General features: G+C 37.4%; 1 protein-coding gene across 1 annotated transcript in view; it reads right to left on the minus strand.

The window, feature by feature from the left end:
- NEBL (nebulette) overlaps window positions 1-27689 on the minus strand; it is a 365265-nt gene that overhangs the window by 156639 nt on the left and 180937 nt on the right. Inside the window, exon 4 of the mRNA XM_061126175.1 lies at window positions 13556-13663. Coding sequence (XP_060982158.1) covers window positions 13556-13663 — 108 coding nt within the window. The remainder of the gene's footprint in view (window positions 1-13555; window positions 13664-27689) is intronic.

Consider the following 27689-nt stretch of genomic DNA (forward strand, 5'->3'; position numbering starts at 1 on the left):
TGTGCTTTAGAGTTAGCATTGTTAGTGTTGACTTTTTAATATATTTCATTTAAGGGAAAGCACCATGTAAAGAACCCTCCTGCTAATGCAGGAGACATAAGAGACGTGAGTTCAATCCCTGGGTCAGGAAGATCCCCTAGGGGAGGAAATGGCAACCGACTTCAGTATTCTTGCCTGGAGAATCCCATAAACAGGGGAGCCTGGCAGGCTACAGTCCATGGGGTTGCAAAGAGTCAGACATAACTGAAGCGACTTAGCATGCATGCATGCATGCACCATATTCTTTGTAGAATTTAGACACTTCAAAGTTTATCATCATCTAGGCCTAGAAGCAGAAATAGTCATGGAATAGAGGTTGGAAGCAGTGCAAATAATTTTAGCCATCTGTCCTCCCTTGTACTAAATACTTCACAGTTTTCTGACCGGTAACATAAAACCTATGATCAGAATGCAACAGATTAGTCAGTTTACTCTAAATAACTCAGTGGTGTGGCTCATCTAATTACATAAGTGACATTAAATTATTTTTATAAGTATAAAAAATGGTTTTCCTTCTTAATAAATAATGACCTACCCTTCACAGTACTTAGCAATTTAACACACCAAATGTCTTATCTGCTGAAACATAAATGTGAAATGAAGTTATGAAAACATTTACAGTAAATGCCCAGGGGTGGATTGGAGCAACTTTGGGAGAAAATGAGGGAAATAAATGGTTAACTGCCAGGATACACATTCATGCTGGAAGACACAAAAAGGTTCACAGCAGTTGTTAAATTCATTTAGAGAAACTCACTTTATTTTTCCAACAGAGCTCTCACCAGCTAATCTGTATTACAACCTGCAGGAGTCTTAATATTCTCAGCAGGATCAAGATTCGGGCCACACTGATTCAGCTATTTAATCTTGCAAGAGAACAATATTTGGCAGGAAAAGACCCCACAGCACTGAGGGGACGTCCCAGAGGTTCGTTGTCAGCACAGACTGGGCCAAGAACACCAAAGGTGGAAACCAAACAGCACCAACCGATGCTTAGCCGTTCCTTTCAGTAGCTCTCTACTCACACCTGTACCTGCATTCTGCACATGTGTGCTGACTGACACAGCACATGTGTACATATGGGGCTTTCAGATCCATGCATGTTTTTAAAATCAAAATGTTTTCTCAATATTTTGGACTTGATTGTGAAGATTGCTTAAATCAAAACTATAGCTACAGAGGTTGGGAGTAGGAAAGAGATGAAAAAACAGCTATAGTTTTACTTTCAAAACACTTCAACCAGCAAATGAAAACCAACCTCTGGTGTTTACTTGCCAATCTATGGCAAACTACATTTATAACCTCTAACATGATACAATGTATAACAGTTACATTTTGCAATAAAAATTAAAATAATTAATGAATTCTAATGAATATAGATTCTATTTTTAATGAATAGAGATTGTTCATTACAATATTGTTTGTTCATAATATTGTTGTTCAATTGCTTGTTCAATTGTTATTATCTAATGTGTTTGTTACACTTTCTTTAAAGGCCAACACTGAAGTGTGACACCTTCTAATTACAGTATTTTGACTTCATATTTGGAAATAGTATTTTCTATTTAAAAATATTCCAAAGTATTCTTGGACTGTTTTTGTTTAAATAAATTGAATTAAAAATAAAATAAACTTTGATGGTCAGAAAATTTATAAATGAACAAATAAATAAATATTCATTCACACACATACACACACACACACACACACACAAAAGCCTTCAACTTCTTAAGCACTGAAAACCAAAACACAGAGAACATATATCTGAACTTTCAAATGTATGCAAATATTTATATGTTGATCTCTTAAGCCATCCTGAAATTAATAAGTTGATCAATACTCTTCTATAAATGAGCATTTTCTCACATTTTATATATAATACTATGGTTTGATTAATTTTGAATGATATTTTCTAGAAGCCCATACTGACAACCAAACAGTGGATAGGGAAAACAAATACAGGAGACAGGAAAATTTAAAAACAAGATTGATAGCACCTACTATATAAATGAACGGTATGAGTCACTGTTCAAGAAAACGATTCCGCAAAATTCTTCAAAAACCATTTTCAAATACTGATGGTAAGGGTTCAATTCCTTTACCTCCAAAACCTGGCTAGTCATCCCTCTGACATTAACACACCATCAAGTACTTTATCACTGTGCCGCAATCATGTGCTCACCTTTCACAGGGAGGACCAATAAGCTCCATGAGGCCAAGGGTCATATCTGTTTTATTCCTCATATATTCCCACCTCCTAGCAAAGTACCTGGCACACATTAATAGTAAACACTCAAAATGTCTGTTAAGTCAGCAACTGTTTGAAAAGTGGTTTCCTTTGTAGAATCTGGAGGGTGGAGGGATCTATAGATACACATCTGAAATCTGCACATTTGAAAATACAATACTACTCTTTCAACAATCAACATTTCAGTGATAGTGTCTCTTTCTGCACCCTCACAAGTAGATGCTGGGTGTTACCTTATATTCATTCCTTTCTCCTTTTGCTCATCTTCTCCCTCATTTAGGACTTTACATTGCATTAAGGCTCTCCTTCTCCATGAAAGCCTTTCCCAAACACTTCACACATTCTAGCATGGAGCATAAATGCATGCAAAAAGTAGTTTCTCATTTTTTCTGCAAGCTACAGGGCCTAGTGCATTATGAGGCCCACAGCAAATGTTTAATGTTTAATAAACACATATACAGGTAAGGGAACAGTGAAGGTAGCTTCTACTTCTATCTTATTCTTTATAATCAAGGCATTGTGTTCTGGAGGATTCAAACATGAACAGGAAATGCTACTTGCCCTCAAAAGACCTACAATAATTATAGATCAAAAGTAAATATTGAAATCACTTTTGGGGGGGAAATAAATTCTATCAAAAATAACAAGTGTTAAGAACAGAATGATACTTTAAGTTTTTTTCTTTTATTCTTCCTTCTAAATCTGTATCCTTTTTCACAGTTTACAAAACACAGGCAAATTCCAATTCTTTCATAATTCTAAAAGTGAAATGATCAAAGGGCTTAATTCAAACAAATTAAAAGTTGGCCTTGTTATAGTTAATATAGCCACAAGAGTAAAACTAAATCATAAATGTGAGCAAACAAAAAAAATGATTATAACTTCTTGTTTCTTGTCTTTGGAAAAGCCTGGGGGTATGTTCCAAAAGCAATAGGTCCTTTTACAAGCAATCCTTCTAAGAGCATCATTGCACAGGATTCTGTACAGAAGAGGAAAAGCCTACAAAGCCACTCTGACAACAGTAAGAGAAAAGAAGGCTATGGTAGGAAGCATAAGCAAAAAATAAAGAAAAGCAATTTTCATGAAATAATTCTTCTAAGAAAATAGAATGCAAATTAGAGAATGTATCTGCACATACTTGAAAAAAAAAATCATTGCTTCTAACTTCCAATCATGCAATTTTCTTTAATTGTCTAAATTTGGCTTGGGTTACCAATGGGTTTAAATTAAATCTCTGTATAATATTTCCCTTGACTCATGACCTCCTAATAAGTCAAAATGAAATTTTACTATTACACTTATTAACTGAAAAATACAACAGATTTTAAACGAACCTCTAAAAATCCATTGAAATGATAATTATGTGGCATAATTATTAATGACAGTCACATCTGGGGATTCCACAAATGTATCTGGTAAGATGTCTGGGTTTTCCTCAGTAATCAGTATGTGCTCACTGTAGATATGTCCCAAGAGGTATAAGAAAATCTGGAAGAAAATTCAGATACTTTTTAAGTTTTAAATCTGTATAATGCACTGGAAATTAAGACTTTTATTTAAGAAAAAAAAAAGCTAGTCTTTACTAGATTTTCCCTGTGGCATGGAATATTTATTCTCTATTGTCACACATCTGGCCTCCTTTTTCTTCACATCCACCCAGGTCAAACTGCCAGCACATGACATGTGAAATCTGTATTTTGAGCTATGTAATTCAACTGAGGCCTAGAAAACTTAAAAATATAACTACTACTATGATTTATCTTTGTTTCCATAAATGACTACGGCTTAAAATCACAAATGAAAAGAGGCTTGAAAGGCCCCAATTAAGGATTAGAAATAGGACCTAGAAGTAATTTTTTTTAAGTTAAGATTGTTCTGTTTCAAAATAGGAAAAAACCTCAAAACTGAATGTACACGTTTTCCTGGAACAGGCAGTATCATCTACCTCCACTAAAGACAGTGATTTATGATAGAAGCTTGCTTATCTAAGCATATATAAAATGTATATGACTTATCTCAAAACTATTCTGTGATTTTATGTAGATCATTTTTCATTATGCCCTGCTATGGACTGAATCGTGCCCCTCCCCCAACTTATATCTTAAAGCCCTAATCGTCAATATGACTATTTGAGATGGGGGCCTTTAAGAGAGTAATTAAGGTTAAATGAGGCTTGCCAGGTGGGTCTACTGGTAAAGAACCCACCTGCCAATGCAGGAGACATAAGAGATATGGGTTCCCTCCCGGGGTGGGGAAGATTCCCTGGAGGAGGACATAGCAACTCACTCCAGTATTCATGCCTGGAGAATCCCAGGGACAGAAGAGCCTGGCAGGCTACAGTTCATAGGGTCACAAAGAATCGGACACGACTGAAGCAACTTATCAGGTCATATGGGTGGAACCCTGATCCAATTCAACTGGTATCCTTACAAAAAGAGGAAAACACACCAGAAGTCTCTTTCTCTCATGCACATGCAGTGAGAAAAGGCCACTGCAAGAAAGGTTCCTTCAACAAGCCAGGGAGAGCTCTCACCAGAACCTGACCCAGACAAACTTCGACCTGAAACTTCCAGCCTCTAGAACTACAAGTAAATAAATGTCTGCCATTTAAGCCACACAACCTATAATATATTTTGTTATGGTGGCCCAAACAAACTACTGCAAGTCCAATTTTTTTCAGGTACTTACTCATCAGAAAGAGTTCCTTGGCTACAACCTTTTAAAACAGGGGAAGTCCTTGCATTTCTAATATAATAAGATTCTTCAATGCCACATTAGAAACCAAATGGTCCTGCTTTACTTAGAGAATGCTACTATAATCTTTGGATAAAACTACTTAATCACTGAAAATTGAAGTAAAAATAGGAGAAAGTAAAAAATAAGTGTTTATCAAGAAGCACAAAAGGAAAAAAAAAAAAAAAAGACTCAAAGCAATCTTAAAAGCTAAGAACTCTCTTTCAAAGAGAGGTTTCAAGAAAAAGAAAGTGACAAGAAAGGTAACATGCAAAGAACCATCTTGGCAACACAACACATAAATTAAGAAAGTCATAGATAATCTTCTTCTTCACAAAGTTAAAGAGGTAAAACACATATCAAATATCACATGAAATGTTAATTAAAGCCAAAAAGTAGAATGCAATGTGTGAGTTTGGTGGTACAGGTGACAAGGCTAGCATCAAAGCACTGTCACGACTCAGAGATAAGATCTCTGGATAGCTAGAGGGAAGCCGCTGTGTATCATACATGGAGCTCAGCCCGGTGCCCTGTGTTGTCCTAGAGAAGGTAGGAAAGAGGGGTAGCAGGAGGGAGGCTCAAGAAGGAGGGGATAGATGTATACACACAGACGACTGACTCTGTTGTAGAGCAGAAACTAACACAACATTGTAAAGCAATTATCCTACAATTAAAAGAAAAAAAAATCACTGTTCTCTGGGGCCTGGAAGTATGTCTGAGAACAAGGGGTGGAAATGTGATGAACAGTGTGAAATTGTTCCAAATCAGAGGAAAGACTCATGAAAAGCCATAAGAATAAGAGATAAGAACAGAATAAGGAGCCAGGCCTAAAAGAAATGGAAGAATAGTGTTGAAGGACAGTGAAAGATAAGGTGAAAAATAATTTAGGAACAGACTGTGGAGGGTCCTTAGAGTCAGAAATTAAGGAGTTTAAAAGATTAGACTTTATCCTGCTGAAAGTGGAGGTCCAGGGAGTTTTTTAGTGGGTCATAATTAGGGTCATGATGAAAGAGGTATTTTAGAAAGAGTCGTCTGGTGACAGTGTTTAAGACACAACCGAAGGACCACAAGAGACTGAAAGGAGATAAGGCCAATTAGGAGACCTCCGTAATAACTTAGGCAGGATAAGGCCTGAACACAGCAGGACTGAAAAGAGAGGAATGTTGGGGGGAAGGGATTTCACAAAAGAAAGATCTTCAGAAATTGTTTGCCGAGTCCTTAATCGCTGTTTCCAAAAAGAAGTAGTATGTGTTAATTCTTTTATTATGGGGGCCCTTCCCAAATCTCCTCTTTAGACAATGCCATTTTACAAGGAAAACTCTTGTACGTGCCATGCACAAGTAATTACTGGTCTGGGATGTATTTGTTTTTTTAAGTGACTGTGGGTAAAAAATTGAGGATAAAAAGAAGAGATTAACCTTTGAAGTTCTGCCCTAGGTGGAAAAATAAAACAAAACCAGGTGTAAGGGAAACCACGGATTTAGATGAGAAAGAACCAAGACACAGTTTTCCGTACATTTTTCTCATGAAAGTATAAGTATTCCTTATAGAAATACTTTCCCTAAGGAGAAGTTGTTCAGAGGATCTAATTAGACTGGGTATGTCAAAGTGTATTGAAAACAAATAAACCATTCCTACATGTGGTAGGTATTATAAGGAAAATACATGTTATTGCAGTATTGCTTTCTACATACTCAATCTTCACTTTAAAGACAATGCTATTGACCTACCATTACTCAGGAATTTATGGGAGTTACTGGTTGAGATAAGTTGAAGATAAGGATCATTAAAGTAACACAGATTCACTCTGAGAAAATACTAGATTTCAAGGGCTTAAATCCAAACCACTGACCTCATCACTAATCATCTATGTTAATCAGCCCAGTTAGGAGTTATAACAAAAATATCACTGGATTCTCCTTTCAAACTACCTGGTGTACTAGATTACACTACTCAAAACCAGAGGATTCCACTACTTAAAATCAGAAGATTCCATCAAGTTTTCATTAGTTACAAAACAGTTATGCTTCTTGTATGAGCAATAAAAGTAACAATCTATTTCAACACTGTATGGTGTTTACCTTTCTAGCCTTTAAAAAAATCCCATTTTATGTTTGCTCAATATAAAAAAGAAAGAAAAATTCTATGTCAGTTGTTCAGGTTCATATAAGACCTAATTGCCTCACACACTGTAATTTTGCTACCAGTTTACAATTAGCATGCATTTCTCATGCATGAGTTGACCCAATTACATAACAAATTTTGCCTTTGGGGATTTCTCTTGACTGCTTGTCTTCTGTCCACCATACAACTCAATTTCACACCATCAGCAGCTTGAACATGGCCACAGTCAGTCTCTGTCAAAATGATTTATTTAAATTACAAACAGAGACCAGATCCCCAGACAATCAGCTCTACCCTCATGCTCACCCTTTATACACAGTGTACCTTTGAATCAAATCTTTTAATAGTCCACAGACACTGCTATTCAATTATTAGGCCATGTTTATCTCCAATAATCTAATATTTCTGAAGCCAACTCACAAAATCTTAAGGAACTAAATCAGCAGTATCCATGTAAGCTTATTAATGGGCATATAATTTATTTTGCATTCTAAGAAGTCAATGAAAAATTATGTAGCTATCTCAAAAAAAAACTAAAAACAATTACATTTCAATATCAAATTACATACAGACTCTTTTCTATAATGTTAAAAAAAAAAAGAGGGGATTCAACCTGAACTTTTCTTGTAAAGCAAGTAAGCATTTCTGGGTATGCTAAATGTGAAAATAGTAATGAAACGGGATATTTGGGAAACAGGACAGATAACCATAATGATAGATGCTACAGGTAAGGGACTAAATATAGAACAGGTGAAAATTCTACTGTCTATGTGCCAGTGATCTAAGGAAAGGGAGTTCTAAAGATTCCCACTGAAGCCAACATACATAGGTACACTTACACATGCATGCATGTGCACACACACACAACACACACACATACATATTGAATATTTCTTCTGTGAGTCAAGGCACAAATCTTGACAAATCACATAATGGTATACTTACCATTTTAGTCACTCTGTAAAATATAAGATTTGTCATCTGGGTCTTTTTTTTCCTTCCCCTTCATACAATATTTCTCCACCACCTGAAATAAATTAGAAAATAAACATCTCGATTTTATCTACAGCACAAAGATTGTCACAGTCTCTAGGGGTTGAACTTCATCATTTTATTTCACAATTTATCCCCAGACTGTCTCAGCTAATTGAAAATGCAGTTTATATTAGTGTGTAAACAGAAAAACACATCAATACTCTTCTCTAGGCTGGACTGAGTCCCTTAGATGTCTGGGGGTGAGTCTGCCTTACTAGCCTGCTGCAGATTTCCTGAATGCACTGCTTATAAACTTGAAGGTGGTAACCACATGAACTAGAAACTGTCTTTACAATTATGCCAGAACTATAAGGACAACAGAAGAAAGACATTTTTTAATGTTAGAAGTTACAGGAGTTCCTCAATTCATGTTTATATGTTGTCATTTAAGAACATTTTTCCGAAATATCACTAAGTAAAGAAAATGTGAAAATGTACTAAGACATTTCTGCCATTCCTGAATTTATACTCTAGAACTGGGGAGGTGGGGTAGGCAATCAGACATCTTCTGCAATTTCATAGGAAAACCTTTTTATTTTGGGAACTAGTTCTTTTTTTCATTCCAACCACTCCATAAATTATGAAATCTTGCCTCTTTTCTTATTCTTTCTGCAGCTATACTAAGAGAGAAATATAGTGGAAGAACTTTAAATTGCAGCATTTAATAAATCTCCCAGATTCAATATGCTGGGATTATAGACTCCAAAAGAAAGAAGTTAAGGCTAAACCTGCTCTCACCCTTTTCATTACACACAATTTCAAATTTACAGTTGTATTTCATCCCACACCTTGGTAACACACCCAGACCAAGTAGGCATTTCCAAATGATTTCAAGCCTTTAACAAATGAATATGAGAATGTTTGAAAAAAAATTCATAACACTAACATAGTAACAAGCAATCAAAAATGCCCACTCATCCATAACATATTATCCAAAACACCTAGGAGTTGTCATTAAATCCACCGTATTATGTCTTTATGCTTTCCTTAGTCCAAAAGGGATTAAAGGCAGTTCAAAAAGATCTGGACAATATTCAAAGATAAACTAAAAACAAGTAAGAAAATGAAGCAAATGGAAAAATAAAGATTACAAAGACCCTGACTTAGTTAACATACCTCCATCAACCTATTTTAAACCCAGAGCTCAAATCTCATATCCCTTGTGATTTTCAGGATAAACCCACTCTATCCCAGCATCAGGAGAAGACTCTGGTGTCTTGATCTGACCTTCTTCCTCCCAAAACAGACACAATCTAGGCCATGGTCAAAAACATCTGTCTGGATTTGGCCAATATATTTCAGTGGTTTGGGTTTATCTGAAAGTAATGCAGAAAACTGGACTAGTCAAAATACCACCTTTCAGATTAGCCCATGTTTCTTACAGAAAAAAAGATCCTTGAGTAATATGGAAAACCTGGGAGGTCACAGGAAAAGTTCATGAAGTTGTAGCCTTATAAATGAATAATAAACTCACTAGACCTCAGAATATTTAACAGCTTCTTTTCTCCAACAGTAAATCCCTAACTTCTTGTGCACTGTTGGTGGGATTGTAAATTGGTACAGCCACTATGAAAAACAGCATAGCAGTTCCTCAAAAAATTAAAAATAGAACTACCATATTATCCAACAAATCCACTTCTGGGAATGTATCCAAAGGAAACAAAAACCCTAACTCAAAAAGATATCTGCGTTCTCATACTCATTGCAGCATTATTCACAATAGCCAAGACATGGAAACAACCTAAGTATCCATCAATGGATGAATGGATAAAGGTATTTCAAGATATATGTAAGTATGTATGCATGTGTGCACACACAAAGAAATATTATTCAACCAGGAAAAGGAGAAAATCCTACCATTTTTAACAATATTGATGGACCTAGAAGGCATTATGCTAAGTGAAATAAGTCAGATAGACTTATTGACAAATACTATATGATCTCACTTATATGTGTTACCTAAAAAAAAGAAGAAACAAAAAACCCACACCAAACTTATAGGAAAAAAAAGGTCAGTTTTGTGGTTACCAGAGGGGTGGAGAGAGGGAAAACTGAAAGAATGTGGTCAAAAGGTACAATCTTCCAATTATAAGATAAATCAGTATTAGATATGTAATTTACAACATGATGATTGTAGTTGACACAGCTGTATATTATACAAGAAAGTTGTTAAGAAAGTAGACCCCAAGGATTCTCATCACAAGGAGAATTCTTTTCTTTTTATTGCATCTGTTTGAGATGATGATGTTGACTAAACCTACTATGGTAAACACCTTACGATACAGGTAAGTCAAACCATCATGCGGTACAGCTTAAACTTATACAGTGATGTATGTTAATTATTTCTCAAAAAGAACTAATGAAAAAATAATAAATCCCTAACAGTAATATTATGAAATTTATATTTTCTTACTGCTACCCAAATAGTAATATGCCTCATCATGGCTAAAAGAACTACTTATAAGACTGCTATGGTTGCTAACATCAAGACTGTTGTATGTGTGTGTGTTAGCTGCTCAGTCACATCCACCTCTTTGCAAACCCATGGATTGTATCCCACAAGACTCCTCTGTCCATGGGATTCTCCAGGCAAGATTATTGGAGTGGGTTGCCATTTCCTTCTCCAAGACTGTTGTATAAATTTGTTTTAAAAGATGTTATCTAAATTACATACTTTTTAAAATCACCACTGTCTACCTTATAGGTAAAAATTAGATTAAGATATTTTAATCTAAACAGTATTTTGTATATACTGCTATGTATATAATAAACATAAATTTATACATACCTGTATTATAAGGGTTTTTGCATAATTAAGAATGGATCTGCAAACAGCCTCTGGTATTGAATAAAATGTATATTCCTGCTAAGGATAAAGGTTGGTGAAATGATCAGTTCTTTTCTTATTAAATGTGAATAATGACTTAATTTGAATATAAATTAAAAGGCTTACCTTTGAATCAACTGCAATCCTTGTGTGAGCTGTCACAGGGATGTCTTAAGTAGAAATGTTTAGTTCTTTTTGAAATAAATTTGTGATAGTTGAAGATTTATGATGTAACTTTGTTTTATGCAACTTTTTATTTTTTAAAAAAAGGTTCTCCAGAGATAATCCAAAATCAGAAACATTACTGAATGTAACTGCCAGTGAAACATATCTCTAATTTGCATTTTAGAAAACAAAAATAGTGTTTTGATTTAAGGAAAGAATGAAGGGGGAGGAAGACGATAGAGGCAATCTTCAGTATTCGTGATCGGTGGGTTGTAAGGATTGGGTGGAAAAAACTAAGGGACAGAAGCCTTGAATCCTTAAAATTCAACTCTTTCTCTTCAAAGGAAAAAGTCCTTGCTGAAATAGAACACCCATTTAAAGAACAAACAATGGATAAACCTTAGGGAATAGGGCAAAACAAAGTGTCTCTGTCTCTTACTCCCTAAACAAATTTTTTAAATATCAGATAATTCTGGCTTTCGAGCTTTTGACAAAATTCATTCTCAGACTGTATGCTATGATTTTATCTGCAAATTGTGACTGTATATAGGTACATAACGAAGGCAGCCCAATACCAGTGAGTTTAAAACAACCTGCTAGCTAAACACTTCCCAGAAATCAATGCTACATAACTTAAAACATTTAGACACATAAATTTTGGTGACTGTACATGAAACACACAAAGTAGACTTCTTGTGAAAAAGTATATGTCTTGCATATTTGTTCATACTTTTATATAATATAAATGGTTGCTGATTTTCATTCGTATTTCCCCTGGAGTACTTAACATTGAATTAACTTATTTCTAGAAAAAATGCATTTTGACACACTTCATATAATAAAGAAACATAATTACCACTTTTAATAAGTACTCAACACTTTTTGGTCCCTAATATGTTTTGAACTTCTGCTAGTTTCAATTTTCTTTTCCAAGAAAATGCTATTAGCGAACAAGACGCAGCTTTCAAATTCAAAGCAACTTCATATGTAAGTGTTTATTTCAGAAATTAGATGCAATATGCCATTTCAACAAATATCTAATTTAAAATATGAACTCTTGAATACACACATTGAGCAAACATGAGATTTCTCCAGATACCTAACCTTGTATGTATATTCTGTATGATTACTCACCACAAAAAATTAACTGATAGGCTTTAACATTTACCTATACAAGTCCTATTATGGAAAAATTTGAAGTTGAGAATCATTTAAAATGAAATAAGACACTGTTACAATAACATCTCTTAATAGCAATGACTATTATTTCTAAATACACAATTAATTTATTTAATTAAATTGATTTGCTAGATAAGCCACTTTACTTGATAAACCAATTAAATAAACTAAAAGTTTATTCAGAAATACACAGGCATAACTCAGAAATAGTGCATGTTCGGTTCCAGACCAGTTCAATAAGGCAAATGTCACAACAAAGAGAGTCAAATTTTTTGGTTTTCTAGTGCATCTAATGGAGAAGGCAATGGCACCCCACTCCAGTACTCTTGCCTGGAAAATCCCATGGACGGAGGAGCCTGGTAGGCTGCAGTCCATGGGGTCGCTAAGAGTTGGACACGACTGAGCGACTTCACTTTCACTTTTCACTTTCATACATTGGAGAAGGAAATGGCAACCCACTCCAGTGTTCTTGCCTGGAGAATCCCAGGGACAGTGGAGCCTGGTGGGCTGCCGTCTATGGGGTCACACAGAGTCGGACACGACTTAGCAGCAGCAGCAGTGCATCTAAAAGATGACACTATACTGTCATCTACTAAGTGTGCAATAGTGCAATACGTCTCAAAACATCTTGTTGTTGTTGTTTAGTCGCTAAGTCATGTTTGACTCTTTGAGATCCCATGGACTGCAGCATGCCAGGCTTCCCTGTCCTTTACTATCTCCTGGAGCTTACTCAAACACATTCATCGCGTCGGTGATTCCATCCAACCACCTCATTCTCTGCCGCCCCCTTCTCCTCCTGCCCTCAATCTTTCCCAGCATCAGGGTCTTTTCCAATGAGGCGGCTCTTCACATCAGGTGGCCAAAGTGTATCTACCTTAATTAAAAAATATTTTATTGCTAAAAAATGCTAAACATCACCTGACAATACAGGGTTGTCACAAATCTTCTAATTGTTTAAAAAAAAAAAAAAGTAAAACACAGTAAAAGTAGGTATGCCTATAGTCACTGCTATTAATGTTAGGCTCTTGATAACAGTGATGAAATCAAAGGGAAGCGATTCAGTAGATGAACCTGGCATATTTTCTGAGGATACCGAGTACTGCTGGCATTTACAGCAATAAGAACACTTCCAAGTTGTCCAATTTCACTTTCTCACCAGAAATAAAAGTCAGGGTTATTACATCACTGAACAAATGGTCACCTACGTTACTGATTTGTTCCTGAGTCCTCTTGAGCCTCTGTAGTTCAGGAGTGTCTGTAACGATGCTGAAGCCCCTCCCTTTGCTTTCTTCAAAATCTCTTTTGTACTTGACCTAACAAAATTAGGAGTGAAAGAAAAAAAGAAAGAAAAAGAAAAGTAAACAAAAGAATCATAAATCCCACTCAGGATAGTCAGAGGCCATATAAGCTGCTAAAATTGGAAGCAGCATCTCCAGGAACAGCTCTAATAACAGGTGATACAGTGAATAGCGAGACTGCTTGGTTTGTGTCCCAACAACCACTTCGTGGCCTTAGGTGAGTTACTCAACCACTCTGTGCCTCGGCGCCATTTTAGTTTCATAAAATGATGATAATGACAAAAATAACAGTATTTACATTTGTTATTTAGTTGTTAAGTCACGTCCAACTCTTTTGCAACCCACACCAGACTCCTCTGTCTATGGGATTCTCCAGGCAAGAATAACGGAGCGGGTTGCCATTTCCTTTTTCAGGGGATCTTCCCAATCCAGGGATCGAACCTATGTCTCCCGCTTGGCAGGATGATTCTTTACTTCTGAGCTGCCTGGAAGCCCTACTATTTAAATAACACTATTTAGTAGGTTGAAAGATAATATCAAATGTCTTAGTTCACATACTGAGCCCATAGGAAACAAGCAAGTGCTCCATAATAGTTATTATTATCATCATTAACAGTTGTACTAAAACTGAAAAATAAACATGGAAAGAGAAAGCTAAATCTTCTGGTCCCATGGCTTGTTTTGTCAAAGCATCATTTTGAGCCTGGACTGTGCTATGGATGAGGGAGACATACAACATTATCAGAGCAGCCCTGTCCTAACAAAGTTTTCATTCTATTTCATAAGGCAAAGCATATGGGTATGATTATACAGTGTTGTACTGCCAAATGTTGAATATGTAAATGCTTATGGAAATATTTATAAAACAGGCCACACCTAGAGAATAAAAGGCTTCAATTCAAGCACATGCCCTTGGCATACTGTGTACTGAGGTACCAAAGTTTTTTTCAGTCTTTAAATATATTTCTTTCTAATTACAACCCAGTGAGGCTGAATTTTACAGTTTCCTCAGGGAACTAGAACAGCCAGTGTTTAATCTTACTAGGGTCCCATCTCCTATTATGAGCATAGTGACAATAACTATGACACCAGTTAAGTATTCTGCTTGTTAATGACTTGAGATGGTTACATCACTTGAACTGTTCTTATTTCTTTAAAAGCCTAACTAACAAGAAATATGGAAACATATTTTTGATAATTCATTTAATCCCCATTTTCACATTCATAATTACCAGCTTCTAATTAAAACATGTTAATAATTAATGTTTAGGGTAGCTAATAAAAATATGTTTTCTGCAAGTGTCACTTTCTGTATAAATTTGGAAAGTCTCCTTAGCTGAGCATGGAATGACTGTTTTTGTTGAGTCATGTTTGTTTTTAAATACTCAGTTCTCTCAGGCATTACTGTCCTTGAGGCTACTGAAATTCTCCTTTATCTGAAGAGCTTAAAAGAAAAAAAAAATTCCAGATGACTATAAGTAAAAAGATACACATACTCTCATCATTTTTAGTCTAAGAATATCTAATTTTCCCTCCACATTTTCATTTAAATGTCTAAAAGTACTAAAATCCTTACTTTATTTCCATAAGTAAAAGGTCAAATAAACTGCATTATTTTTCTGCTACAGAAAACGCTGAGTGAGATTAGCCTTCTAACCCTCAATCTCCCAGCATGTGTGAAGATGCGCACGGGCACATTCTCAGGGTTTTGTGCCTAACTAAGCAGGGCAGCCATTTAGCTTTGCTTGAAATAAACACTAGGGCACAGAGCAGTAAAATAATAAAAGTAAGAAAGATGGCAAAGTTACAATAAGAGCAAGGGGGGAATGACGAAGTAAGAATAAAAATCTAGAAGCTAAGTTCTAACATCCTTAACATCCATTTCAGAGAAGGCACAATCACATACTCTTTTTGTGATGAGCTTGGAAATTTGTTTGTTTTTTAATGGCAATTTCCAAAGGAAGAACTGAAAAGAAAAACCATTAAATTCCAGAATCATAGCTTTCAAGTTAATTACCATGTAAGAGTCCTTTCCACATTCACGAGACACATAAGATTCATCTGATTAGGGCTTGCCTCGTTAAGTGATTAGTTTTAAAGAATATACAATTATCTCCATAATTGATTTGCAGAGTTTTTAGATGTTTAATCCTTTTTTAATGGAGTGACCCACAACCATGCTCAGCCAATGCAAGCACCAGTCCATGCAGTATATCTTGACAGCTCACAGGGAGCTTTTGAGCCCTTCATCAGTCCCTCTCTTTTCCACACTCCCAGCCACTTATATCCTATCTCTCTACTTAGGGCTAATTTTAAATATTATATCCGATGGTCTGCCAGGTATGCCTAGTCTGATTCTGAGAGACAACTGGATACAAAAATAGCAGATGCCAGGGGCCGGGGGCAGGGGTTGCAGGGTAGGCTGTGGGGAATGGGGAGTTAACTGTGTTTAACGGGGACAGACTTTCAGTCCAGGAAGGTAAAACATTCAGGAGATGGACGATGGTGAGAGCTGTACAACAGCGTGAATGTACTTGGTGCCACTGGGCTGTGCAGTTAAATGAGGGGAAAAGAGCATGTTTTATGCCACATTCACCACAGTAAAAAAAATTTTTAATTAAAAAAAAATAGAGCTCAGAGAACAGAGAGAGGGAGAAGATTCCTCTTTTCGGTTGTAGATGTCTCCTTTGTCCTCACAAGATGACCCCATCCAACCACTAAGCGCCTGCACTCTGCCCTCAGGAATCAACCCATACACATAATCCAGTGTGTGTCCAAGAATTCCAGACCTGGGACTGTGGTAGAAACTCATGGGAAAGGGCTACTCTTTCTCCATGGTCTGGCTCATTTCGTTGTTGTTCAGGATTGCTGTTCAACCCCACAGATGACAGCACACCAGGTTTCCCTGTCCTTCACCATCTCCCAGAGCTTGCTCAAACTCATGTCCATTGAGTCAGTGATGCCATCCAACCATCTCATCCATCTCATCCATCTCATCCAACCTCTCATCCTCATCCAACCTCTCATTGTCCCCTTCTCCTCCTGCCTTCAGTCTTTCCCAGCATCAGGGTCTTTTCTAATGAGTCAGCTCTTCACATCAGGTGGACAAAGTATTGGAGCTTCCCCTTCAGCACTGGTCCTTCCAATAAATATTCAGGATAGATCCTTTAGGATTGACTGGTTTTATCTCCTTGCAGTCCAAGGGACTCTCAAGAGTCTTCTCCAACACCACAGTTCAAAAGCATCAATTCTTCAGCACTCAGCCTTCTTTATGGTCCAACTCTCACATCCATACATGACCACTGGAAAAACCATAGCTTTCACTAGACAGACTTCTGTTGGTAAAGTAATGTCTCTGCATTTTAATATGCTGTCTAGGTTTGTCATAGCTTTTCCTCCAAGAAGCAAGCATCTTTTAATTTCATGACTTCAGTCACCATTTGCAGTGATTTTGGAGCCCAAGAAAATAAAGTCTGTCATTGTTTCCATTGTTTCCCCATCTATTTGCCATGAAACGATGGGACAGGATGCCATGAACTTCACTTTTTGAATGTTGAGTTTTAAGCCAGCTTTTTCACTCTCTTCTTTCACTTTCATCAAGAGGCTCTTTAGTTCCTCTTCACTTTCTGCCATAGGGGTGGTGTCATCTGCATATCTGAGGTTATTGATATTTCTCCTGGCAATCTTGATTCCAGCTTGTGCTTCATCCAGCCCGGCATTTCACATGATGTACTCTGTTTAGTGGGCTGTAAAATTGAAGTTGCTGGCCCTAATTTGGCCACTATGCAATGATGATGAGGCCAACACAGAGGCAAGCAAAACCCCAAGAGTGATTCCCGACATCATTCAAGCACCTGAATCTAACTCTTCCTAAAGCCAGATGCACCAGGCTTACCAGATGAGTGAGCTAATATTTCTCTCTTCAATAACCAAAAGGATTCTGATTAATATGCCACCACCACCACCATGCCTACAAGGTATACACATGAACAACAAGGTTCCCAGAAATACTGACATGTGAATTTCTCCTTGTTTATTTCTATGCTTTGGTTCTATTTATGACACATGACTTAAGAGTTTATAAAAATAGGGGATCGTATCAGAGAAAGAGCCTAGACTTAACATTCCATCCCTGTCACTTAACAGCCACCTCCCAGGCCTTCTAGCTTCCATAAGCCCAAATTTCCTCATTTTTAATTAGAGAGCCTGGTAATTTCTTAACTAATAAGGCTGTAGGGACTGAACGAGATAAATCACAGAGAGGAATTTTAGAAGGTATGAGGCGTTTTTTGTGTGCAAATGTCCAGTATTATCATAATACTGGTTTTGCCTGACTTGAAAGGATTACCTAATATCTGTCATGAGACATCAAAAAGAACAGTTCTATAACAATCAGACAGATCATGGTTAATAAAGCCAAATGATTCATGTCAATGTATGGTAAAAACTACCACAATATTGTAAAGTAATCAGCCTCCGATTAAAATAAATAAATTTATTTTTTTTAAAAAAGAATCAGCTATTGGTTTATATTTGCAAATTACACTATTATTCTAGGATAGATACTTATTTTTTGTTGGATTTGTATGAATGATCAGACTCCTAAAAGACACCTTGGATGTGTCATCTGGTGACCACACAGGTGAAGATGAATCCTGAACCCCATCTGTGCAGGTGCCTCTCTGCCAAGAGGCATGCCACAGGCCCGTGCAAACCTGTAAGAACTATGTGAAGAGGGCTCTCATAAGATCACTCAGAATTCCTTGTCACTGACAGAGTGATTCTTACCCTCAGCCCCTGGGAAGCATAATGTATTTGTTCATTAACGCTCAGCACCAGTGGTGATGCTCTGTGTGCTGGACAGGTCTTCCCCAGGGCTGAGTGTCACGGTTTTTCACCTCCTATTAGAGCAGTTATCACCCTGAACTGCAATCACAATGGAGTCACAGTCTCTGCTCTAGAACGTGTAGAACTCAGGGACAAGGGCAAACTTTTATTGAACTTTGTGATCCAAAATTGTGGCATAGCACCTGACCTGTGCAAGTTGATTAATAAATGATAAAGAAAGGGAAGAAGGGAGGGAGCAGAGGAGAAAGAAAGAAAGGGAGTAGACACAGACAAGGGAAGGTGGCCCAGATCTAGAGATCCAAGTGCTGTGTTCAGTCTCTATGTCCAGCTCTTTGCAACTCCTTGGACTGTAGTCCACCAGGCTTCTCTGTCCATGGGATTTTTCAGGCAAGAATACTGGAGTGGGTTGCCATTTCCTCCTCCAGGGGATCTTCCCGACCCAGGGATCGAACTTGCGTCTCCTGCATTGCAGGTAGATTCTTTGCCACTGAGCCACCTGGGAAGCCTTGAGGTACGAGAGGAACCTCCTATCTGGGCACTGAACTCGGTTCCAACTGGCTGAAGAAACAGGAAGAGCTGGGAGATCAAGCTAAGAAACACAGATCTAGATCTGATATGGAAAGAAACTGCTATCCATAGTGCTTATCTAGTCCATCTGGGCTGTTATACCAAAAAATGCCATGGACCGGGTTGCTTATAACCAGCAAAAACTTATTTCTCACAGTTCTGGAGGCTGAAAAATCCAAAATCAAGGTACAAACAGACTCAGTGTCTGAAGAAAGGCTGCATCTTTGTTCACAGATGGCCATCTTTCCACTGTAGTCTCACATGGAGTGGGGGATGAAGGAGCTCTCTGGGGTCTCTTCCATAAGGGCACCAAACTCACTTATGAGGGTTTCACCTTTCAAAGGCTCCACTTCCTAACATCACCACATTGGGGATTAGGTTTAAACATGAACTTTGGGAGAATAAAACCATTCAGTCCATCCCAGCACTCCTATATATTAACTCACTCAACATGAACTCAACAAGTATTCACTGAACCGCACAGCAGTTGCTATTACAAACTCCTGCTCTGTCCCTTTTCTTTCCTTCAGCATTGGATTTAAAATGATCATCTCTGGTCTCTTGTCCTCTATCCTGTTAAAAAGTATTTTATAACGATTCTACAAGTAACAATGGTGAATTATTCTAAGAATGTCATTCTCTGGAATGTCGTCCTCAAATACTTACATATTTAATCCTTTGTTCATTCAACAAATACTGAGCAGCTACCATGAGCCAAGTACCGTTCCAGGGGTGACAACAACACAGCAAAGGAAACAGTCAATGACCTCGCCTTGTGGAGCTTACATTACAGTGGAAGAGAAAGAAAAGACATGAGATTTACATAATTTGAATAAATGGTACATGAATGGTAAGTGCTAAGAGAGAAATAAAGCAGAAAGTGAGATGAGAAGGGTCAGAAATGCTACCCTTTTAAAGAGAGCAATCAGGGAAGGACTCAGTGAGGTGACAGCCTGAAGTAAGATCAGAAGGAAGTGAAGGCTGTATGCAAGCAGGAACACGCTGGACTTCTGCTTTAACAGGCTCTTTCTGGCCACTGAATTAACCCACTGAAGTGAGCAAAACAGAGGCAGGAGACCAGCAAGAAGGCAGGAAATTTTGGTCCTATCTCCCCATACATGCATGTTCATGCCCTACTCTTTATGACCCCATGGACTGTAGCCCACCAGGCTCCTCTCCCCATGGGACCTTTCAGGCAAGAATACTGGAGTGGGTTGCCATTTCCTCCTCCAGGGGCTCTTCCTAACCCAGGGGCTGAACCCACATCTCCTGCTTGGCAGTCAGATTCTTTACCACTGAGCCACCTGGGAACCCCCCCTCCCTCCCCAGTTGTCCACTATTAGAGAATGTTCCAGGACCACAGAAGTCAGGGAGATTTCCTGGGTCCAGCCTGAGAAGCTGGCCTCCTTGGGAGACCTAGCCAGGTGAGATGCATCTCTTGTCAGAAATGACAGGAAGGACCCAGGAAGAGGGAGTACAGAGTCCAGACAAGGCTGAGTTCAGCGAAAGGAAATGCAGTGCCTGGGAGGCAATGCAGTTTGTTTCCCGTATGCTGATCCCTTCAAGACTAAATAAACACATCTTGAAAATGCATTCTTAGACTCAAATGATCCATGTTGTTGTGCAGCAGAAACTAACACAGCATTGTGAAGCAACTACACCCCAATTTTTTAAGAATAAACTAATTATACTAAATTTTAAAAAATCAAATGCAAGAATATACTCAATGGGCAACATGAATTGCCATATTTTTCTTCAGAAGTATCTTAAAAATGTATTTCAAATACGGAATGCTACCTACTATTGACATGCTACATACACATGTAAATGAATATGTACACATACATACACACACATTTCTCTTCCTGTATTATAGATCAGAACCCTACATCAAGAACCAAAAGACCTAAATTTAAACCCTAATTCTGTCCTGTGATCTTTTATAATTTGTTCAGTTTCTCTAACACTCTTCATCCTCTGCTATAAAATGGAAAAAGAAAAGGGGAAAAAAAAAGTGATGTACTACATAGTGTGTGGAGGGTTAACATAAATAACATGGAAACAACAAGCAGGGACATGCCCGTACTAGGTCATTAGCAAATATTAGTTTACTCCTTCTTAATAAATTTCAAAAATGACCTTTATTGCTTATGTATGATCGTTTCTGCCAACATGTGCGTGCTCAGTGATATTTTGTGTTTGGAGTCATCAGTAAGTAACACTCACAAGTTCAGACATAGAAAGAGCCTAGAAACCAGGGCGGTTTGGCAAAGCTTAAGAAAAAGGCTCACAATGACTGAAAAGGAAAACTTAAAAATCAAAACAGTGAACAGAGCTGTCAACTGAATTATTTGCTAATTCTGAGATATAAGTTCTCTCCCCCAATGCCATAATTATTAATCTTGTAACAAATGTAAATAAATGAAGAAAATGAAAATGACTAATGAAAAAGGTCATTCTGAGGCAGAAAATCATTTCTGATGAAAAAAAAACCAAGTGAACCAGAGACTGGTAAATTGTTGAATGATGAACCAAAAGGAGATTAAGTGAGATCAAAGATGGACATGTCCTACAGTTCAACAGCTCTACCCGCAAGTATGTTTCTCTCTAAAGGAACCCTTGCCCATGAGCAGCTAGGAATATAGACCAACATGTTCAATATAACACTTGTATTATCCAAAAAAAAATGCAAACAACCTAAATATCCATCCACAAGAGATGAATAAATTATCATATATTCATAAAATATAATATTATCCAGGAGTGAAAATAAATGAACTACAGATACATGGATCCATATGGCTGAATCTCAGAAACATTTTGGTGAAGGAGAAAACAAGCCAGGAATACACACATATGGTCGTAAGTAAATGGGGGAAGAGATTCAATAAGCATAAGATCCAGAAGAGCTGTGAGGAGACCTGATCATGGAAGGATGCCCTGGGAGCTTCACTGTTCACGTGACATTCAAGTTCTTCAGTTGGAAAGTAGATCCATGTGCAATCCTTTTATCATCAAGATATAAAACTTAAATAGATGCTCCATATATTCTTTTGTACTCATCAAACATTTCACAATAAAAATATTTTCAAAGAAAGCAGGGACAGAGTTTTAAAACCTCAGATGGATGGGGGAAGCTGAATTTACCAGAGGATAAAGAAAAATCATGAGCAAGAAAACAGAAAAAGAATCTCAGAGCCAGGAATCAGCTGATACTTTCAGTTAGCTTACAGACCCAAGGCTTGGGTTTTCCCTTAAGTGGCCAGTGACCTAGTCAGTGGCCGTCGTAGGCAGAAAGTAAGTCTTTCTAAGTTTCTTCGTCTTAATGAAGCTGTTTTACCATGTTGGCAAATACTGAAATGAAGCAAAAAGGCAGGAAAAGAGAACTTGAGAGAGGATTAAAAGGATTCCAAATGTGGATTAATGAGCAATGGTAGCAGTACTCTAAGAGGATTCTTGCTGAATCACAACAGACCAGAGGGCTAAGAAGAATCCAGGGGCAGAAGAGGAAGCAAAAGGAGAACATTATTTAGCTTTAAAGCAGCTTACCTTGTCCGAAACGGTTTAACTGAAGACTAAAATCTACAGGCATATTTATGACTGATTCATATTATTCTGTTCTTTATCTCACACATTTTAAAGTCTCCATCTGATACAATAAAATCAATGACCAGTTTTATGATCTTTCATGCCACGATGGATTCTTTACTTTTCTTCCAGGGGAGACTGGGAGGGTCAGGTCATTTTCCAACTACATGCAAAATTCTTAGTTTGATCTGCAAAATTCACCACTCAATTATGTACCATCTTGTGTAGTTCAGTAGATTTCAAAGTACTGGAGAATGTGTACCATATGCTTCTTCCTATCTCATTACATTCTGCTTGGTGCTAAACATATATTAAAAGCTTAATAACTATTTCATGATTGATTACTATCCAGTTTTGTATTTTTAATGTCTAAAATGCAGAAAATTGGCTAATCTTGCAATGCTAGTTGGGAATAAAACAACTACAAAGGAAAATCTGATTAAGACCTTTTTTTTATGGTGAAGTTAATTTTAACAAATGTTAAGTCAAATAAGCTCAAAAGTGAATTTGCTTTCTTATAAATTAATCTCATAATTTGTAAATTTATGGTTAATTAAATAGAATTAAAATTTTAATTACCTTTTTACACATAATTAAAAGGCATTAAAAATAATTTTCATAGATCTCTAAGCCTTCAATTAGCTTTCCACTCTATGTGCAGAGGTACTTACTAAATAATTACAGATTTGTTAGTATTCTAAGTATATTCACAACCCAACTTCATCAGTTTTATAGTTCCTGTACCTTAAAATCACTAAAGTCTAAATTTTATTCTAAACAAATACTCTGAATACATAATAAAAAGCTCATCTCTTAATTAATTTCTCAATAAGCTAAAAAAATTTAAAATCACCCCTAAGACACTAAAGTATAGCTTAGAGGTTAACAGCCCAGGTTAGAATTTTTACAAACTCCACTTCTTAATAGTTGTGTGACCTTAAACAGGTTACTTAACCTCTCTAAGCCTCAATTTCCCCAAGTGCAAAATAAGCATAATTGTGGTACAACACTGACAACACGTTTGTGAGAATTAACTAAGATGATGATAATAATGCCTGCCATCTACTAACTCTCTATTACATCCAGGCACTGCAGCAAGTGTTTATACATCACAGGGGCAAAGCCAGGGTGGCAAGGCCGGCAGGTCATGAGAGCGCAGCACTCGATTCCCGTAAGTTCGTGTTGACTCACAGCGCCTTAGCATCTAGGGGACGCGTCCTACTGCATGGGCCAGCACCATGTCACCTGTACCTGAGGGCTGCTTCAGTCCTTTGAAGATCGAAATGAATGTGAACAGATAAACAGAAATGAAAATATGCTTTATCTATATCATCTTCAGATAAATCCTAGCAGGGACACAATTTAGTGCTCATTTTTATTGCTGAAGAAAGGGAGTTTGAGGAGGTGACAGAGCTAACAGGAGGCAGAAGTCTCTCTCTGGCGTCTCCCGACATTATCTTTCAATCCATCAGACAATGAAAAAAATGCCAAAATGAAAAAATCCAACTGAAGACTTATATTAATACAAACAATGTCCTATAAACAAGCAAAGAGGAAAGCAGAGTCATTGAATATTTCTTAGTAGAGGGTGCCAGAAGATCTGCATAAATTAAAATTTTAGGCAATTCATTATCCGTAATGGAAACTGCGGTGCCATAAAAGGGACAAAAATTATCACCCCAAGTAAAGTTTATTACAGTTCCTGTTTCTCACCCAAAACGTGTTTTCAGGTATTTCTTTTGAAGGAAACAATTATTTGAATTTTCTATTACTGAGGACCAGGCCAGGGAGGAGAAGGCTGCTGCAGGGCTGTGGTACAGGCAGACCTTGGGGATACTGTGGGTCCATTCCAGATCGCTGCTATAAAGCAAATACCAGCATAAAGCGAGTCCCATGAATACAGAAGTCATGTTTACACTACACTGCAGTCTATTAAACATGCAATAGCATTATGTCTAAAAAAACAATATACAAACTTTAATTTAAAATAGTGTGTGTTAGTTGCTCAGTCATGCCTGATTCTTTGTGACTCCATGGATTGCAGCCTACCAGGCCCTGTCTGTGGGATTTTCCAGGCAAGGATACTGGAGTGGGTTGCCATTTCCTTCTCCAGGAGATCTTCCCGACCCAGGGATAGAACCCTGGTCTCCTGCACTGCAGGCAGATTCTTTACCGACTGAGCAATACTTTATTGCTAAAAAAACTGCTAACCCATCCTCTGAGCCTTCAGTGAGTTGTAATAGTAACACCAAAGATTACTAACTACATATCATCATAACAAATACAATAATGGAAATGTTTGAAATATTGTGAGAGTTACCAAAGTGTGACATGGAGACACGAAGCTGAGCAAATGCTCTCAGAAAAAAAATGGTGTCAACACACTTGCTTGACACGGGGTCACCACAAACCTTCAATTTGTAAAAAACTCAGTATCAGCAAAATGCAGTAGGAAAAAAAAAAGCACAATAAAAAGAGGCATGGCTGTAGTGATGGGACTATTGGTTCAAACCAAAAAATCATATCTACATTGACAGAGAAAAATGGTGTGCAAAATATATACACAAAATGCATGTTTCATCAAGAATCTCACAACAGAGAAATGTAACTAATCTACCAAACTCTGCCTATGAGTTATGGATTACTCTGGGGAGTACATTAAGTATTTGGCAATGATGATTAACTTTTCCAGGAAACTAAAGTACCATCCAATTAACTATTCAGGTACTAAAGAAGCAAAAAACAATTAATATTCTAATACCTGATTTAGTCCTGAAGAGTAATTGACTCACAGATTCTGACTCTTGCTGATTTATGTTTCCCTGTTATGTTTTAAATGACATATAATAATTCAGACAATTCATGAATTTTGATTTCTGGACACGTGTTCTCTTAACTATTAATCCTTTAGAGAGAACCAGTTTCATCCCATTACATGATTATGATTTTTTTTAAATATAAACAGTCTAATTCACACACAGGGTAGAATTTTATTCAAATTATTTTGAACCAGACGATATCATGCAAGGTTAAATTAAGGAAAGGATAATAAGTTACAATAGGGAACATTCCTGTGTGCATATTCTGATTTATAAAATATAAGAAGCTGGGGCAATTTCCAGTTAGGATAAAGGCAATTAGCAAATCGGTCATTCAGAAAAGAAAGCTACCTCCAAACTACAGTAAAGAAATGAAATAAGGATAAAATCAGGAACCAAGAAAATGTAAACAAAGAGAGCTGAAACTAACACAACACTGTTATGAAAGAAAATAACCTGTTCTTAGTCTCAGAGTCACAGCTGACAAAAGTGACAGATGATTCCCCCCCAACCCCGCCAGTTTCTTACATGTGCCTGCTTCCTAACAGATTGATAATGTCATTAAAATTGGCCTTAACAACCCTCCCACACCTGCAATGGCATTATCCACCAGGCAACATTGACTGTTTTTCTGAAAGAAAACATGCTTCTTCCACTTCTACAAAACTGGGGAGAAAAGGAAAATAAAAACTGTAACACAGCAAAAACAAAGGAAAAAAGAATGCAAAAGAAGAATAAATCTAAATACATTATATACTTACTATGCACACAAATGACACAGAATAGCTTCAAAGATAGACAGTTTTCACTGCCCAGAAAAGCCCATGGATCCAGCAAGGCTTTTTCTTTATGTGTGGTATGGTAGAGGTTTACTGGGGTGGGGGGGACACCAATTATTTCTGCAAACGTCACTTGCTCGGTAACTACATTTCTGTATGAAAACATACTGTTATATTTCATAGGTTAGGTTCAGGACCCTCAGGCCAATATACAAGTCCTGACTGTCACTGGTTGAATCCCTACCTCCACTCATCTCCATCAGCAGTCCTAATAATAATAATAAGATTAAATCCTTAATACAGAATTCTATTTAAAACATAAATTTCCTAGAAATGTTCGCAGGTTATTAACATACTGATAATACAACTGGAGAAGGAAATGGGAAGAAGCTATGAGAAATAAACACCCGAGTGGTGCTGAAGAACGAAGTGAAGAATTATGGCTTCTTATGCTTCTTAGTTAAGAGTGAGAGCTTCACACTGATTACAGGCATCAGTTTTGAGAAATGCTGGCTTGCTGCCTCCCTGCTATGGAATAGCAGCTACGATTTATTAAAGAGCTATTGTATAAGGTATCAGACATTATATTAGGCATCTGACAGACCATCCTGCTTCATCTTCAAAACCACTCTGCGAAAGAGATATCTTTTTACCATTTTGTACGGATGAGAGAAGCAGTGCACATTATTGCTTGGGTCCACCCACAACCTCCTTCTTCTGGGTCATGGGCCCAGGCCTCGTTCACCCATGCAGTTCTTCTCAAAAACCATCATTTCCCTATAGGACACACTTCCTTAACCAACCGAGGATCATCCCAAAGGCAGTCCAGTCACCTGGCCCAAGCTAGTCCAAGTCCATATGTTTCAGGGGTTTGCAGTCTTGGGACCCAAAGCATGGAATGAGTCTCTCCCTCTGGCAAGTAAAACTCTAACGTACAAAGCCTTGGAACTATCGACAGCCAGGTTTGCCACCACCAGAACCCAGAGGGGCAGATACACCCCATCTGCCAGAAGAGAGCCCTGGCCTGGTGGCATCTGAGTCCTGACCCACACTGCTCCTGAAGTTCAGACAGGCATGTCCTTGCCCGTGGACCTGTGCACTCTAATATCCTCAAAAGAAATCATCATTTTGTTCAAGTGAATGAGAGTTGCGTTTTCCATTTCATGCAGCCCAGAATCCAACCTAATACAAGAAACTAACTTAGAGATGAAGACACAAACCACGTATATACACTATCATGTGTAAAACAGATAGCTAGTGGGAAGCTGCTATATAACACAGGGACCCCAGCCTGGAGCTTTGTGATGACCTGGGAGAGGGGCTCAGGAGGAGGAGATATATATATATATATAATTATGACTGATTCGCATCACTGTATGGCAGAAACCAACACAACACTGTAAAACAATTCTCCAATTATAAAACAAAGACCCAAGCCTA

Source organism: Dama dama, chromosome 23 (assembly GCF_033118175.1).
Source record: "Dama dama isolate Ldn47 chromosome 23, ASM3311817v1, whole genome shotgun sequence".
NCBI lineage: Eukaryota > Metazoa > Chordata > Mammalia > Artiodactyla > Cervidae > Dama > Dama dama.